The 13281-nt window shown below is 42.8% G+C and overlaps 1 protein-coding gene across 2 annotated transcripts in view; it reads left to right on the top strand.

Annotated features, from left to right (window-relative positions):
• The window catches only part of ARID4B (AT-rich interaction domain 4B), a 449596-nt gene that overhangs the window by 225878 nt on the left and 210437 nt on the right, over positions 1 to 13281 (top strand). For both annotated transcript variants that reach the window (XM_073560137.1, XM_073560136.1), the window contains one exon: positions 5757 to 5848. In XM_073560137.1, the coding sequence (XP_073416238.1) occupies positions 5757 to 5848 (92 nt within the window). The remainder of the gene's footprint in view (positions 1 to 5756; positions 5849 to 13281) is intronic.

The raw sequence follows: 13281 nt of genomic DNA, 5'->3' as shown, positions 1-13281 counted from the left end.
TGACTTGTGTTTTGAAACTGTTAAACTGTAAAGCGCTGCGGAATATGTTGGCGCTATATAAATAAAGATTATTATTATTATTATTATTTATTATTATTAACCCTTTACGTTCTTCACAGGAACTGAAGCAATGTGGAAGGAAAAAATTAACGTAACCTTTTTTTGCAAAAAATTTACTTCAGCACCAATTTTTTTTATTTTCGCAAGAGTTAAAAGAGAAAGTGAACCACAAAATATGTTGTGCAATTTCTCCTGAATATGCCGATACCCCATATGTGAGGGTATACCACTTTTTGGGCGCACGGCAGAGCTCGCAAGGGAAGGAGCGCCGTTTCAATGCAGAATTGGCTGGAATTGAGATCGGACACCATGTTGCGCTTGGAGAGCCCCTGATGTGCCTAAACAGTGGAAACCCCCAACAAGTGGCCCCATTTTGGAAACTAGACCCCTTAAGGAACTTATCTAGATGGTGGTGAGCACTTTGAACGCCCAAGTGCTTCACAGAAGTTTATAACGCAGAGCAGTGAAAATAAAAAATAATTTTTTTTCCTCAAAAATGATTTTTTTTAGCCCGCTATTTTTTATTTTCACATGGCTAACAGGAGAAATTGGACTACAAAAGTTGTTGTGCAATTTGTCCTGAGTGCACCGATACCCCATATGTGGGGGGGGCACTGTTTGGGCACATAGGAGAGCTCGGAAGGGAAGAAGCGCCATTTTGGAATGCAGACTTTGATGGAATGTTTTGCGGGCGTCATGTTGTGTTTGCAGATCCCCTGATGTGCCTAAACTAGACCCCCCCAAGGAGCTTATCTAGATGTGTGGTGAGCATTTTGAACCCCCAAGTGCTTCACAGAAGTTTATAAACGCAGAGCCATGAAAATAAAAAATATTTTTTTTTCCACAAAAGTGATTATTTTAGCCAATTTTTTTATTTTCACAAGGGTAACAGGAGAAATTAGATCCCCAAAGTTGGTAAATAGTGGAAACCCCTCAATTCTAGCTCCAACCCTAACCCTAACCTCTAACCCTAATCCCAACCCTAACCCCTCACCCTAATCCCAACCCTAACCCTAATTCCAACCCTAATTCCAACCCTAACCCTATTTCCAACCCTAACTCTAATTCTAACCCTAATTGTAACCATAACCCTAATGGAAAAATGAAAATAAATATATTTTCTTTATTTCATTATATTTCCCTAACTAAGGGGGTGATATGGGGGGTTATTTACTATTTTTTTTATTTTGATCACTGATAGGTTTTATCACAGTGATCAAAATGTACATTGAATGAATGAATGGAATTTGCCGGCCAGCAGATTCGGCGGGCGCACTACGCATGCGCCCGCCATTTTCTTCCCGGACCAAGATAGCGGCACCCGCCGGATGAGGCAGAAGGGCCCGAGGACCACCGGGAGGTTCCCGGGGGGGATTGGGGACCCTATTTCTCTCTCCTCTGATGTGCGATCACATCAGAGGAGGGAAGGAGGGAGAAATTAAATGCAAAATTGCGTTTTGTTTTTTTTGCTGTCACCATTATACGGTTAATAACGGCGATCGCAAAAGCGGGGTCGGTAAAAGCCAACCCGAATCATGTTCTCTGGGGTCTCGGCTACCCCCGGCAGCTGAGACCCCGGAGAAAATCCAACTCTGGGGGCGCTATACACTTTTTTTTTTTTTTTTTTTTAATTAACGGCGCTGTGAGTTAAGTACCCTTACCTACCGCCGTTAAATGGCGTATCAGCGGTTGTTAAGGGTTTAAGTGTATAAAATTGTGCTTGTTTGTTTACATTTTTCCCCATACACTATTCTGTGTTCTGGGGTACATTTTTGTGATCTATAACACAAAATTTTTTTTGTCTGGGTTATATTTCTCAGCCATACAGTATTACGTGTTCTTGGGTACATTTCCTTGCTATACAACCCTCAAAAATCTTGTTTACAAATGTATCGGTATTATATTGCTCACCCACAAGGTATTATGTCTTTTTGGGTGCATTTTGTTGCTATCTAAGCCTATAAAAACATTTTAAAAGGTATTATGTCTTTTTGGGTGCATTTTGTTGCTATCTAAGCCTATAAAAACATTTTAAAAACTGTATCAGTACTATATTGCCCATCCATACAGTATTAAATGTTCTTGGATAAATTTCCTTGATATATATCCCTCAAAAAAATTGATCGGTATCATATATTGCTCATCCATAGACCTTTACATATTCTTTCGTAGATTTCATTGCTTTATAAGTCTCAAAAAACGTATTCAAGATTTTATTGGTATTATATTGCTCACCCATAGACTACTCCGTGGTATGGAGTACATTTCAACATTTCATTGGTATAAAAGTCTCAAAAAACTTGGCCAAAAATGTATTGTTATTATATTGCTCTCACATAGGGCATTTCATCTTCTTGGGTACCGTTTGTTGCTATATAAGCCTCAAAAAACTCTTTTCTTACCATTTATTTACCTGTAGAATGCAATTTCTCCTCTGTTTGGAATGTTTCATTGTCACTCCTTAAAGTGTAGTAAAAGTGTGCCACCATTGTTCTCAGCAGCGATCTGGGAGTCAGAGATGCTTCCAGGGGTCTTCCCCATTCTGGTTTCCTTCCATTCAGCATTTTTTCCACCCATTTGAACATTTTCACTGCCCCCCCATACCTCTTTGAAGGGTCTGCTGGTTTGCTGAAAAAAAGCTCAGCTTTCTATTGACTCCCATTAGACTCGTTACTCGAAACGAGCATTAGGAATTGCTCGACACGAGCACTCGAGCATTTTAGTGCTCGCTTATCTCTAGTTATTAAGTAAAAGCGTTGCCATGTAAAGTGATATGCTAGTTTTGAAAATGGAATTGTGTCCTAGTGCCCAAATAGCCCTTGTCAGTAAAGCCCCCGTTACACACGGCGAGATCGCTAGCGATCTCGCTGAAGCGACGATTTTGTGACGCAACAGCGACATCGCTAGCGATCTCGCTAAGTGTGACACGCGGAAATGACCGGCTCTCTGCTGCGATGTTGCTGATCGTGCGCGAATGTTCAGGATCATTTTTTGATCGCTGGCGTCACGCTGACCAGCATGCATCGCTGTGTTTGACGCCCCTTATCAACGACGAGCGACCTCGTTGGTGACTCCGAATTCATATAGATAGCGCTGAAGGACACCTATTCAAAGTCTGAATCGCTATTATAGACAGTGTGTGACACGGTACCAACGATCGCCGTGGTCGTTAGTGACATCGCTGATCGCTGATGCGTCGTTATGAAGATCGGCCTGTATGACTGCTTACTAGCGATGCACAAACGATCTTAGCCAGATCGTATCGTTGTCGGAATCGTTGGTGCGTTGCTACGTGTAACGGTACCCAAAGAGGTTAATATCCTTGTACGTGAACAGTGTTTCTATTGTCTTAGACTCTGTGGAAGTATAGGACTGTTTGCTTAGTGCTCCTCTTAGGCCGGGGTCACACTTAACGTATGAAAAATCGGTCCAAGTCTCTTGGCCGAGAGTTGCACGAGTGTTCTCTGTACGGTGATCCGTGTGTAATTAGTTTGCAATGCGATTTCCTCGTATCTATGTATCCGTATGGCTTTACATTTCTCACTGATTTTCCCCATTGAATTTAATGGCTCAATGGGCTGAAATGAGAATAATGTGTGCATATTTGTTGCAAGCTAGACGAATGGTCCATGTGGCGTCAGAGTGTTTGACGCACCCATAGACTTGCATTGGAGAGACTCAGCCGATATACGCGTACAATCGCAGCATGCTGCGATTTCTCTCGCCTGAGAAAAAATACGGTGATGGGAGCTGCCCCATAGATTAACAGTGGTCCGAGTGCTATGCGATGTTTTCTCGCATACCACTCGTCCGTATTCAACGCTAGTGTGACCCCGGCCTTACTATGATAGTGGCATTCATCAGCTGAATTGTCATGAGAAATTATCACTAAATAACTATTAATATCCCTAATAATATTGAGTTTATTATTGTTTGTTTTTTTTACTGCATGTAGTTTTGGGAAAATTCTGATTGTTTTTTTTTTTGCTTATGCTATTACTCCTGCATAATAATAATAGTCTTTATTTTTATATAGCGCTAACATATTACGCAGCGCTTTACAGTTTGCCCACATTATCATCACTGTCCCCGAAGGGGCTCACAATCTAAATTCCCTATCAGTATGTCTTTGGAATGTGGGAGGAATCCGGAGGAAACCCACACAAACACAGGGAGAACATACAAGCTCCTTGAAGATGTTGTCCATGGTGGGATTTGAACCCAGGACCATGTGAGTGTACACTAAAAATGCAAGGGAAATTCAGCAAGACTGGTGTTTTATACCCCAATCTTGATTAAACATCTACTGGATTAAGAAGCGCCAAATTCTACAGTGATTTTGGGTACATTTGCTTCACTTTCTGGCATAAATTCTACTTAATTCATTTGGCCGTGTGGGGCATGGGCTGTTGGGAAAGGGGTGTAACCTAATGCAACAGCATGTACCAGAATTGTGGCACACAGTAAGGCAAGCGAAAAGTGGTGAATAGAGTTGGTGCAAATTCATATGCACGTCCCATTTTATCATCCTTTACAGTGATCTGCGGTAAGGGAGTGGGAGAAGTGTTTCTTACGTGATGGCTTCTGCAGCTCTTCTTTTGAGTAGCTGACATCATCCTTGTGGTGTTATCCAGGCTGGCTAATCAAAATAAGAGCCATGGATTCTGACTTATAAGAGTCGCATCTCCCACTCCTATAGAGTGGACACAGACCACCGCCATGGCTGCTGGAATGGTATACGCAAAACTTAAACCCCAAAACAATTCTGTTAATGTCCAAACATTAGTTATGCATTTTAATTAGCAATTTATTAACCCATTAATTACCAAGTACGGTAAATTTATGGCGTTTGATTCTAGGCTTTAACCTGAAAATTTATGACATGTTGTAAATACTCCTGCTATCTATCGGGAGCATGTCCGGTCCCCAGGTGTTAGATACAGTAAGGGACACAAGGGAAAATACAGAAATTGTTTATATTATTATCTTCCATTTTCCCAGCTTAATAGCAATGAACTTGCACTATGCATTGAACTGAAGCATTGACATGCTGATGCTTCTATAGAACCCGCAGTTCACATAATCGCTAGGTGTCTGCTGGCATAGCAAGGTTCCTGGGTTGTAGTAGAAGAACTAGATGTAGAGCTGTAAGTGGGCTGTTTTCCCCTGTAACTTGGTCTGCTACGGATGTCTCAGTTACGGCAGAATATGAAAATGAATAATAAAGGGAAAAAATATGTTCCCTAGAGATCTTTTTACACACAAAAAAAAGTAAACCAAAATGTTTCTGTCAGTCATTACATGTCTCACACTGGTAACACCTCCTTTCATTGACAATAACCTCCAGAGGCAGATTCACAGGGAGATCAGTGTCTGGCCCATAGCCCTGAACAGCTCATACTGGATTAAAAACACATGTGACATACTGTACATATTAAGAAAAACTTGGATTTCTCATGAAGATGTCTGATTGCAAATATCATTTTATACAGCATCCTGAGACCTGCATGCGCATATAGACGGCAGAGGAGGATTGATCCTACTGACAGATTCCCTTTCTGGTCTATCATTAAAGAGTTTAAAAGGAAAGATAATTTTTAGTTCTTGATGTATACTGCATTTCCTTCATGACAAAACATTACATTTACTGAAACTGGTGTGACTATTCCCTGATAGTATTTTCTTTGTTTCCCCAGACACTAGACCAACTTCCTCTGACCAACCCAGAACATTTTGGAACTCCCGTAATAGGAAAGAAAACAAATCGGGGAAGAAGATCGAATCACATGTGAGTGTGTCCTCTGTATTGAAGTGTAACATTTATTCAATAATTTAGTATTTTAATTCAACAACCCAATATATTATGGGACTTTAAGAGGAACCTGTCACCTGATTCACACTGCCCAAACCGCGAGAAGTATGAATTAGAGCCTGGCGATACAATTCGCTGCTAGATGTGATTCACAGGCCTTTCCCTTTTCTGTGCATAGGGAGAGACCTGTCAGTCACTTGCAGTAGTGCTGAGAAGATCCAGCTGGATTTTTAGAGTATATTATCACTGAAATGTCACAGCAATTCAGGAAAAAATATACCTAGCTGTAATCGAGCAGCCAGGCCGAGTCGTGCTGTCCAAGGTTTAGGCACCATGAATCAGATTAAGGCTATGGGCACACGTAGCGTTTTAAAACGCACAATGAAAACCGGACTCCTTCCCAGAAATCGCGCGTTTTTTTTCCGCGCGATTTTGCCGCGATTTTCTCAAGCACTTTCCAAGTGATTTGAAGCATCGCTTGGAAAGTGATTGACAGGTTGGTCACACTCGTCAAACATAGTGTTTGACAAGTGTGACCAGCTTTTTACTATTGAGGCCGCCTATGCGGCATCAATAGTAAAAGATAAAATGTTAAAAATGATAAAAAAAATAAAAAATCGGGGTATATTTACCTTCCGACATCCCGTGCTGCCATCCTGGGCCTCAGCGTTCCCAGCAATGCCTTGCGAGACCTGTGATGACGTTGGTCTCGCGTTACTATAGCGATCTCGCGAGACCGCTAGAGTCACGCGAGACTACGTCATCACAGGACCTTGCCGCAAGGCATTACTGGGAACGCTGAGGCCCGGGAATGCAGCGCGGGACGTCGGAAGGTAAATATACCCCAATTTTGTATTCTTTTTTTTACAGGGGTATGGTACCCAGGGCCTGGAGGACAGTCTCCTATCCTCCACACCGTGGGTACCAACCGCACATGAGACGCTTAACTTCCCGCATGGTGGGCATAGCCACATGCGGGAAGTAAGCGGTTCTCATGCATTCCTATGGGTGCGGAATCGCGGCAATTCTTTGCGATTCCGCACAAAAGAATGATCATGCTGCGATTTTTTCCGCGATGCGATTCCGCCGCTGAAAAAAGCGCAGCATTAGCACAGCATGTGCGGAATGCCATAGGAATGCATGGGGTGCGTCATATACAAGATTTTTAAACGTTTTCGCAGCGTTTTTGCGCCGAAAATCGCTGCAAAAACGCTTAAAAATCTCATCGTGGGCACACTAGGTATGGCTGAGGCGAGTTACGGCCACTGCCTTTCAGAGCTTTTCTACAGCATTCTAGAATGTTGTAGATAAGCCCTCGATCCGACCTGCAAGATAAGAAAATGTTATGACACTCACCCGGGGGGGCGGTCCTGTCCGATGGGTGTTGCAGGTCCTGGTCTTCAAATCCCATCTTCTTGCGATGCTGCCCTCCTGCTTGTTTCATAGGCTTCCCGGCATAGCGCTCCTGTGCAGGCGTACTTATCTGCCCTGTTGAGGGCAGAGCAAATTCCTGCAGTGCACAGGTGCTGGACCTCTCTGACCTTTCCCGGCACCAGGTCGGATCGGGGGCTAATATTCAGCATTACAGAATGCTGTAGATAAGCCTTGAAAGGCGTTGGCAGTAACTCGTATCAGCCAAACCTGGTGACAGGTTCCCTTTAAATATATTGGAATAAAATTGGACGTTACCATGAGAGATCCAGTAGGAAAACAAGCGGCATATCAAATCTAAGTCTGGCGGTGACCAGAAAAATACCCACAGGAAAAATGCCCACAGGAAAAATGCCCACACGGAAAGTTGCCCACATGGAAAATTGCCCACACGGAAAGTTGCCCACATGCAAAATTGCCCACACGGAAAGTTGCCCACATGGAAAATTGCTAATTGCCAGCATCACAAAGTTTCAGATCTATGATATTTGAGGTGCAATGTGAGGATGTTCACATGATATGTGGAAAAATGCCCACAGAAAATTGCCCACAGACATGAATACCCACAAGAAAACAGTAGAGAGTTATAGGTGAGATGCTCTGCAGCACAGAAGAATGTCTGCGAAAATTGCTCACACAGAAAATTACCCACAAGTTTCTTAAGAACAGTTTATTAAGGAGGTCTAATAACAATAACTTCAGTTTATTAAACAATCATTGCACACCTGCAAATAATTAGCCACCTGGTGATAGTCCTGAACAAGAATAGTTTATTAAAGAGGTCTAATAACAATAACTCCGATGTAGTAAACAATCATTGCACACCTGCAAATTAGCCATTTTACTGAAAATTAGCTATTCTCTTTAAGTACTTTAGTTTATCTTCTACCTGGTGATAGTCCTGTACAGAAGTTGCAACCATGTGATACAGCGCCTCATACTTTTTCTTTTCTATCTCAAGGCGACTTGCCTGTGCATTAGCAAGTGTTAATTTGTGGCAAGCCAGGTCCTTCTGCAATCCATCAAAGAGAAAACACAAGCTGGGATGACTGTAGTGGAACATGGAATTAAGAGCATTATGAAATCCCTCACAACAGTTTGTGTATTTTGGTGACTGTTCTAGGGCTGCATCATGATGATTCCATATTCTTATAGGGTCTCTACCAGCTGCACCCTCAATATATGTTGAAAAAAAGTATGTGAGCATCTCATAGCATTCTTCATCTGGGATTGTGGCAGCAAGCTTATCAAAAACACACCTCACATCTTCAATTGGCACAAAGGCTAATGCAGCAAGAGACTTCAGTGTAATTTTTATGTTGATATTAGATTCATATTCTGTTTTCAAACCAACATTTTTTATTTTTCTAATGAGACTCTTACAAAGATGAAAATGACACCCTTTAACATCAGCAAGTGGAAAGACAATCCTTACTGCAGTCATACAAGCCTTCTCAAAATCCACTAAAACCTTTTGAGTGCCAGATTTGGAATCAATAGCTTCATTGTTTCAAAAATGTTCTTATACGTGTTCATGTCCTTTCATTGTAGTAAAATGTACAAACATGGCGGATATGAGTTACCCACCTTGGCTTGCCAAGTGTATAATTGTTAAGACATATTGGGCACTTTATCAAAGGTGCCATCTCCATAGATAGTATCTTTGTTCAGTTCAAGCATAAGATCTCTTTCTCCTAAAACCATAATTCTGTTTCGATCATCCTTTCCTGAATCATGAAGTATTAGTTGACTATACTTTTCCGGAATGCAAAAATGTATAGTTTTGGGTTAGGTAAATTATCATCTATTCTATGATAGACCAGGCTTCTCGCAAGAGACGATTGTCTTGGCATATGGGCCAATACATCATTACTTAACACAGACAACACCTTTCCCACCACGTTGCGGAGAGTAGCACTTACTGCTCTCATGTCTTCTCTCATTTTTTCTTCTGGCAATGCTTGCTTCTGCTTTTTGAGGGCAGGAGTCATGACAATGTTCTGTTGGTTCTTGAACTACGTTGCCATCTTATGTTTTGAGAATTGAATGGCACTTTGAAGAGCGATGCAGTCGGCATCTCCAAGTCACCACTGCATTGATAATACGAAATGCAAGATATTCAAAGCCCAAGTAAATCATAACTTTGTTGTTCCTCTGGCTTCTTGAAAACTCCATTGTTTGCACTAGAAGAAGAAATAGAATACTTTAGATGAACTCAAAATACACTTTTATTGAAAAGAAATAAGGAATGACACGATTGCCAATTGAAAACAATGGGGGTGGGGGACCGCTGGAAGGCCCATTTTAAAAAATGTTAACAAGGAAAGCCAATTGACTTCCATGGGCTCAATTGAAATGCAATACAGCACAGCACAGGCAGCAAACAAAATTCAGAATGGATTTCAACAAAGGTATGTGGGCCCAGTTTACTTCTCCTGGTTCTACAGATTTGGTTCACTCATACCTAGTTCCAGAGGACAGAGTCTGTTATTACGAGTTTTCATTCCAGTGTGCTGTAGGAGGAAGGACAAGATCAGGAGTACCGTTCTCACACCGGTTCCGGAACCACCGGGACTGTCACCAATGTTGCAGGGGGAAGACTTTCGGACAAGGACCGACCCTTGCATGTGACTGCGGCAGGCGGGGTCAGAGTCCATGCGGGAAAGCTAAGTGGATGGTCAGGTGCCGTGTCGGTTCTGAGAGCAGAGTACCCCATGAATGCAGGGCGAATTGACTCATCTCCTGCGTATCGTTCCACTGCAGAAGGACTACCGACTGACGGTTCCACGCTATTCTCCGTGCCGGGAGGTGGCTCAGATTGGATGCCAGAGACTGTAATGTGTGTGTAGCGCAGTAATCAACAAGTGACTAGGCCAGAGCCTGTTAATCAAGTACCCATATACAACGCGGAGTGAAGCCTCTTTCTGGTGGTTCTCTGTACTGAACTGAGCACAGTGTTTGACATTTGCGAGTGTGGAAGCTCCCCTCATTCATCAAGTGCTCTCCCCCTGCCCCGTGGATTGGAACCGCCTTCCCTATGTAAACCGGAAACCTTCGAGACATCACGTGCCGCTGCAATCAAGACGACTACAGACTGATAAGTTTTTCTGCATTTTACTTATTGAACTATCGTTTGCCCCTGTCCTATCCCTACTGAGCTCCTAGTTTTACACAAATCCCTATCTCACCCCCATCTCCCATCACTCCCTGCGTGGAGTATACTTGTTAATAAATCTGTTAACTCTTGATCTGTCTCCTACTGTGATGACATCCCGGGTTCCTGCGATTACTTCAGTGCTAAAAATAATTCCACTCTCATTGTTGTGTGTATGGGCCTAGAGACTCTTATTCAAATCCATTCTGCATTTTCTTTCATCCAATACCTGCCTACACCTGCAGTATGTGTGTACGATACATAACTATGTAGGATCTGTTCACTCTTACTCTTGGTAGTCATAAGTGGACAGGGAGGGAAGTGCAGGCGCCAGATTCACTGCTACTGAAATCAATGGGAGAGCGGTGCTGCTATGGCACTTCCTCCTCCTCTGTTGGCCAGTGACATCACTATGGAGACACACCGGTCAGTGGGTGCTCTTGTCTGCTGGCCTGGCTGTCTTTTGAGAGCCTGCAAGAACCAGGGCTCATCCCACTGAACGCCCGCACTCGATACCCGTGGGTAGAACACCACTCAGACAACACAGGGTGAGGGGAACACACATTGGTAAGACTATTGGTTAGCCAGCAGAAAAAAACACAGAGGTGTAACGACTGTGGCCACAGGGATCAAGGCCACGACACGGCACGGGGGTACAGATGCCTGTTCTGCTGGATCTGCGTCCTCACTGAAGATGCAGATCCAGATGACATGCATCGTGTTGCAGAGACCCGTCGGGTCCCTGCACTGTGATACATGCTGCCGTCGCAGTGGTTGTGAGCTGACGTCGGAGGTGCAGCCACAGGGAGTGACGCATGACAATGGCGCACACTCCGATGTCAGCTGCCGGGCTGTGCGGTGGCTGCAAAAGACACAGGGCGAGGTGGGAGCAGAGGAAGGTTGAGTAGAATGTTTTTGTTTTTAATTGTGCATTAGGGGCAGAACGGGGACACATACACTAGGATTGGGGACCATGTAAACCAGGATGGGAACATACTGTATATACCAGGAAGGGGGCTTATATACCAGGGTGGAGACCATGTGGAACATACATACCAGGATGGGGACCATATATACCAGCATTGGGACATATATACCAGGATGCGGACATATTCACCAGGATGATGGGCATATATACCAGGATGAGAGACATTACTACATAATGAAGGGGGAGGGGGGCAATTCAGAAGTCTTTATATAATTTAGAACACAACAGAGGCCCATACATCTGACCAACGTGTGTGTAGGGGGGGCAGGTCCAAATTTTGCACTGGGGCCCATCGGACTCCAGTTACATCACTGCAAAAACATATACATTCTCAGCAAGAACACAAGGTGGTAAAAGTGACAGACTCTCACCTTTCTGCTGTGCTTTGAGGGCTTCCATTAATAACTATCTTCGACAACAGGTCCCTGCTTTTGGTGGGCTTCCACTGAGATGATAATGTATTAGATGTGACCTGTAGTCCCATGTAACGTCACGGATAATACAGTGATACTTTTGTGAGTACTGAGAGCAGTGATGGCTCCTCTGGATCACACTGCTGCTGGTTGTGCTTGTGCTGCTGTTTTGGGCTGGCGGGAGGAGTAAGGCAGAATCAGTGAGAGATGAAAGCAGACTATATCTATTGCTGATAATGACACACTGCAACAAACCACAGATCTTCATCATTTTTGCAGTTTTGCACTAGGTCAATTGTAAATCAGAAGTTAATCACATATCATGTGAACATCCTCACCTTGCACCTCACATATCATAGATCTGAAACTTTGTGACGCTGAAATTGGCAATTTTCTGTGTGGGCAATTTTCCTGTGGGCATTTTTCAGGGAAGACCAATGTATGCTGAAAATATTGTATTCTGGACCATTGTGATTTCAGGGATCACTGTACATGATCAAACTTGGTGCCTGCAACCACCATTACGATGAGTTATATTTGTATATATAGCTAAGATTTTCCTGAAAGGGAACCTGTCATCAGGTTTGGCCGATATAAGATATGGCCATCACCTTTCATGTGTCGCAGGTCTTGGTCCGGCAGTTTCCGCCTGGTAGTGCCTAAATAGCATACAGTACTAAATGTAGTGTACTGCTCTTTTTCCTGTGCCTGGTTGAGCTGCTCCTTTTGACACCAGGTGAGGACTGCTCTATGTTATTTTTCTGTTACACTGGTTTCATGCTCAGGACCCTGCAGATACTTCCGAATCCTAGACACTGGATGCTTACCCTGAGAACGAAGGTGCTACAACCATGTTTGTGCTCCTGGAGATGCACTTCATCTACAAACTAGAGACATTCTGAACAGAGGAAAACTGAAGAAAATGCAGTAGTGAAAAAAAATGTGAAAAGAATGCAAACTCTGATCCTTTTCTGACATAAACAGCAATTTACATTTTCCAGCAACTATTTCCAAATGTAACATATAAGAGCTTTTTTCACGTATAGCCCCAGTTCCCAAAAAGTTGTGACAGTGTCTAAAATATATCGAAAACAAGAATACAATGATTTGATAAACTATTGTAACCTTATTTTAGTCACTGAATATATTTTTCCATTTACTTAGAAAAAATATTACATTTAATTTTTTTTTTTCGTTTTAAAAATTAACTCATTTAGAAATTGATGGCAGTGGCACAACTTAAAAAAAGATGTGACAAGGTTGGAAAGGAATGATAGTAATTCATGTTTTCTTTATATTTTACACAGCGTCCAACTTTTTAGGAATTGGATTTGTAAGGGTACATTCCCACGATAATGAATTGCTGCGGTTTTGACGCTGCGTAATTATGGAGTGTCAAATCCGCAGCAGCCAAAGTGGAGAA

The sequence above is a fragment of the Dendrobates tinctorius genome, unplaced genomic scaffold (assembly GCF_039654945.1).
Source record: "Dendrobates tinctorius isolate UK_male_01 unplaced genomic scaffold, ASM3965494v1 ptg000293l, whole genome shotgun sequence".
NCBI lineage: Eukaryota > Metazoa > Chordata > Amphibia > Anura > Dendrobatidae > Dendrobates > Dendrobates tinctorius.
This window is presented reverse-complemented; position numbering and strand designations above follow the sequence as displayed.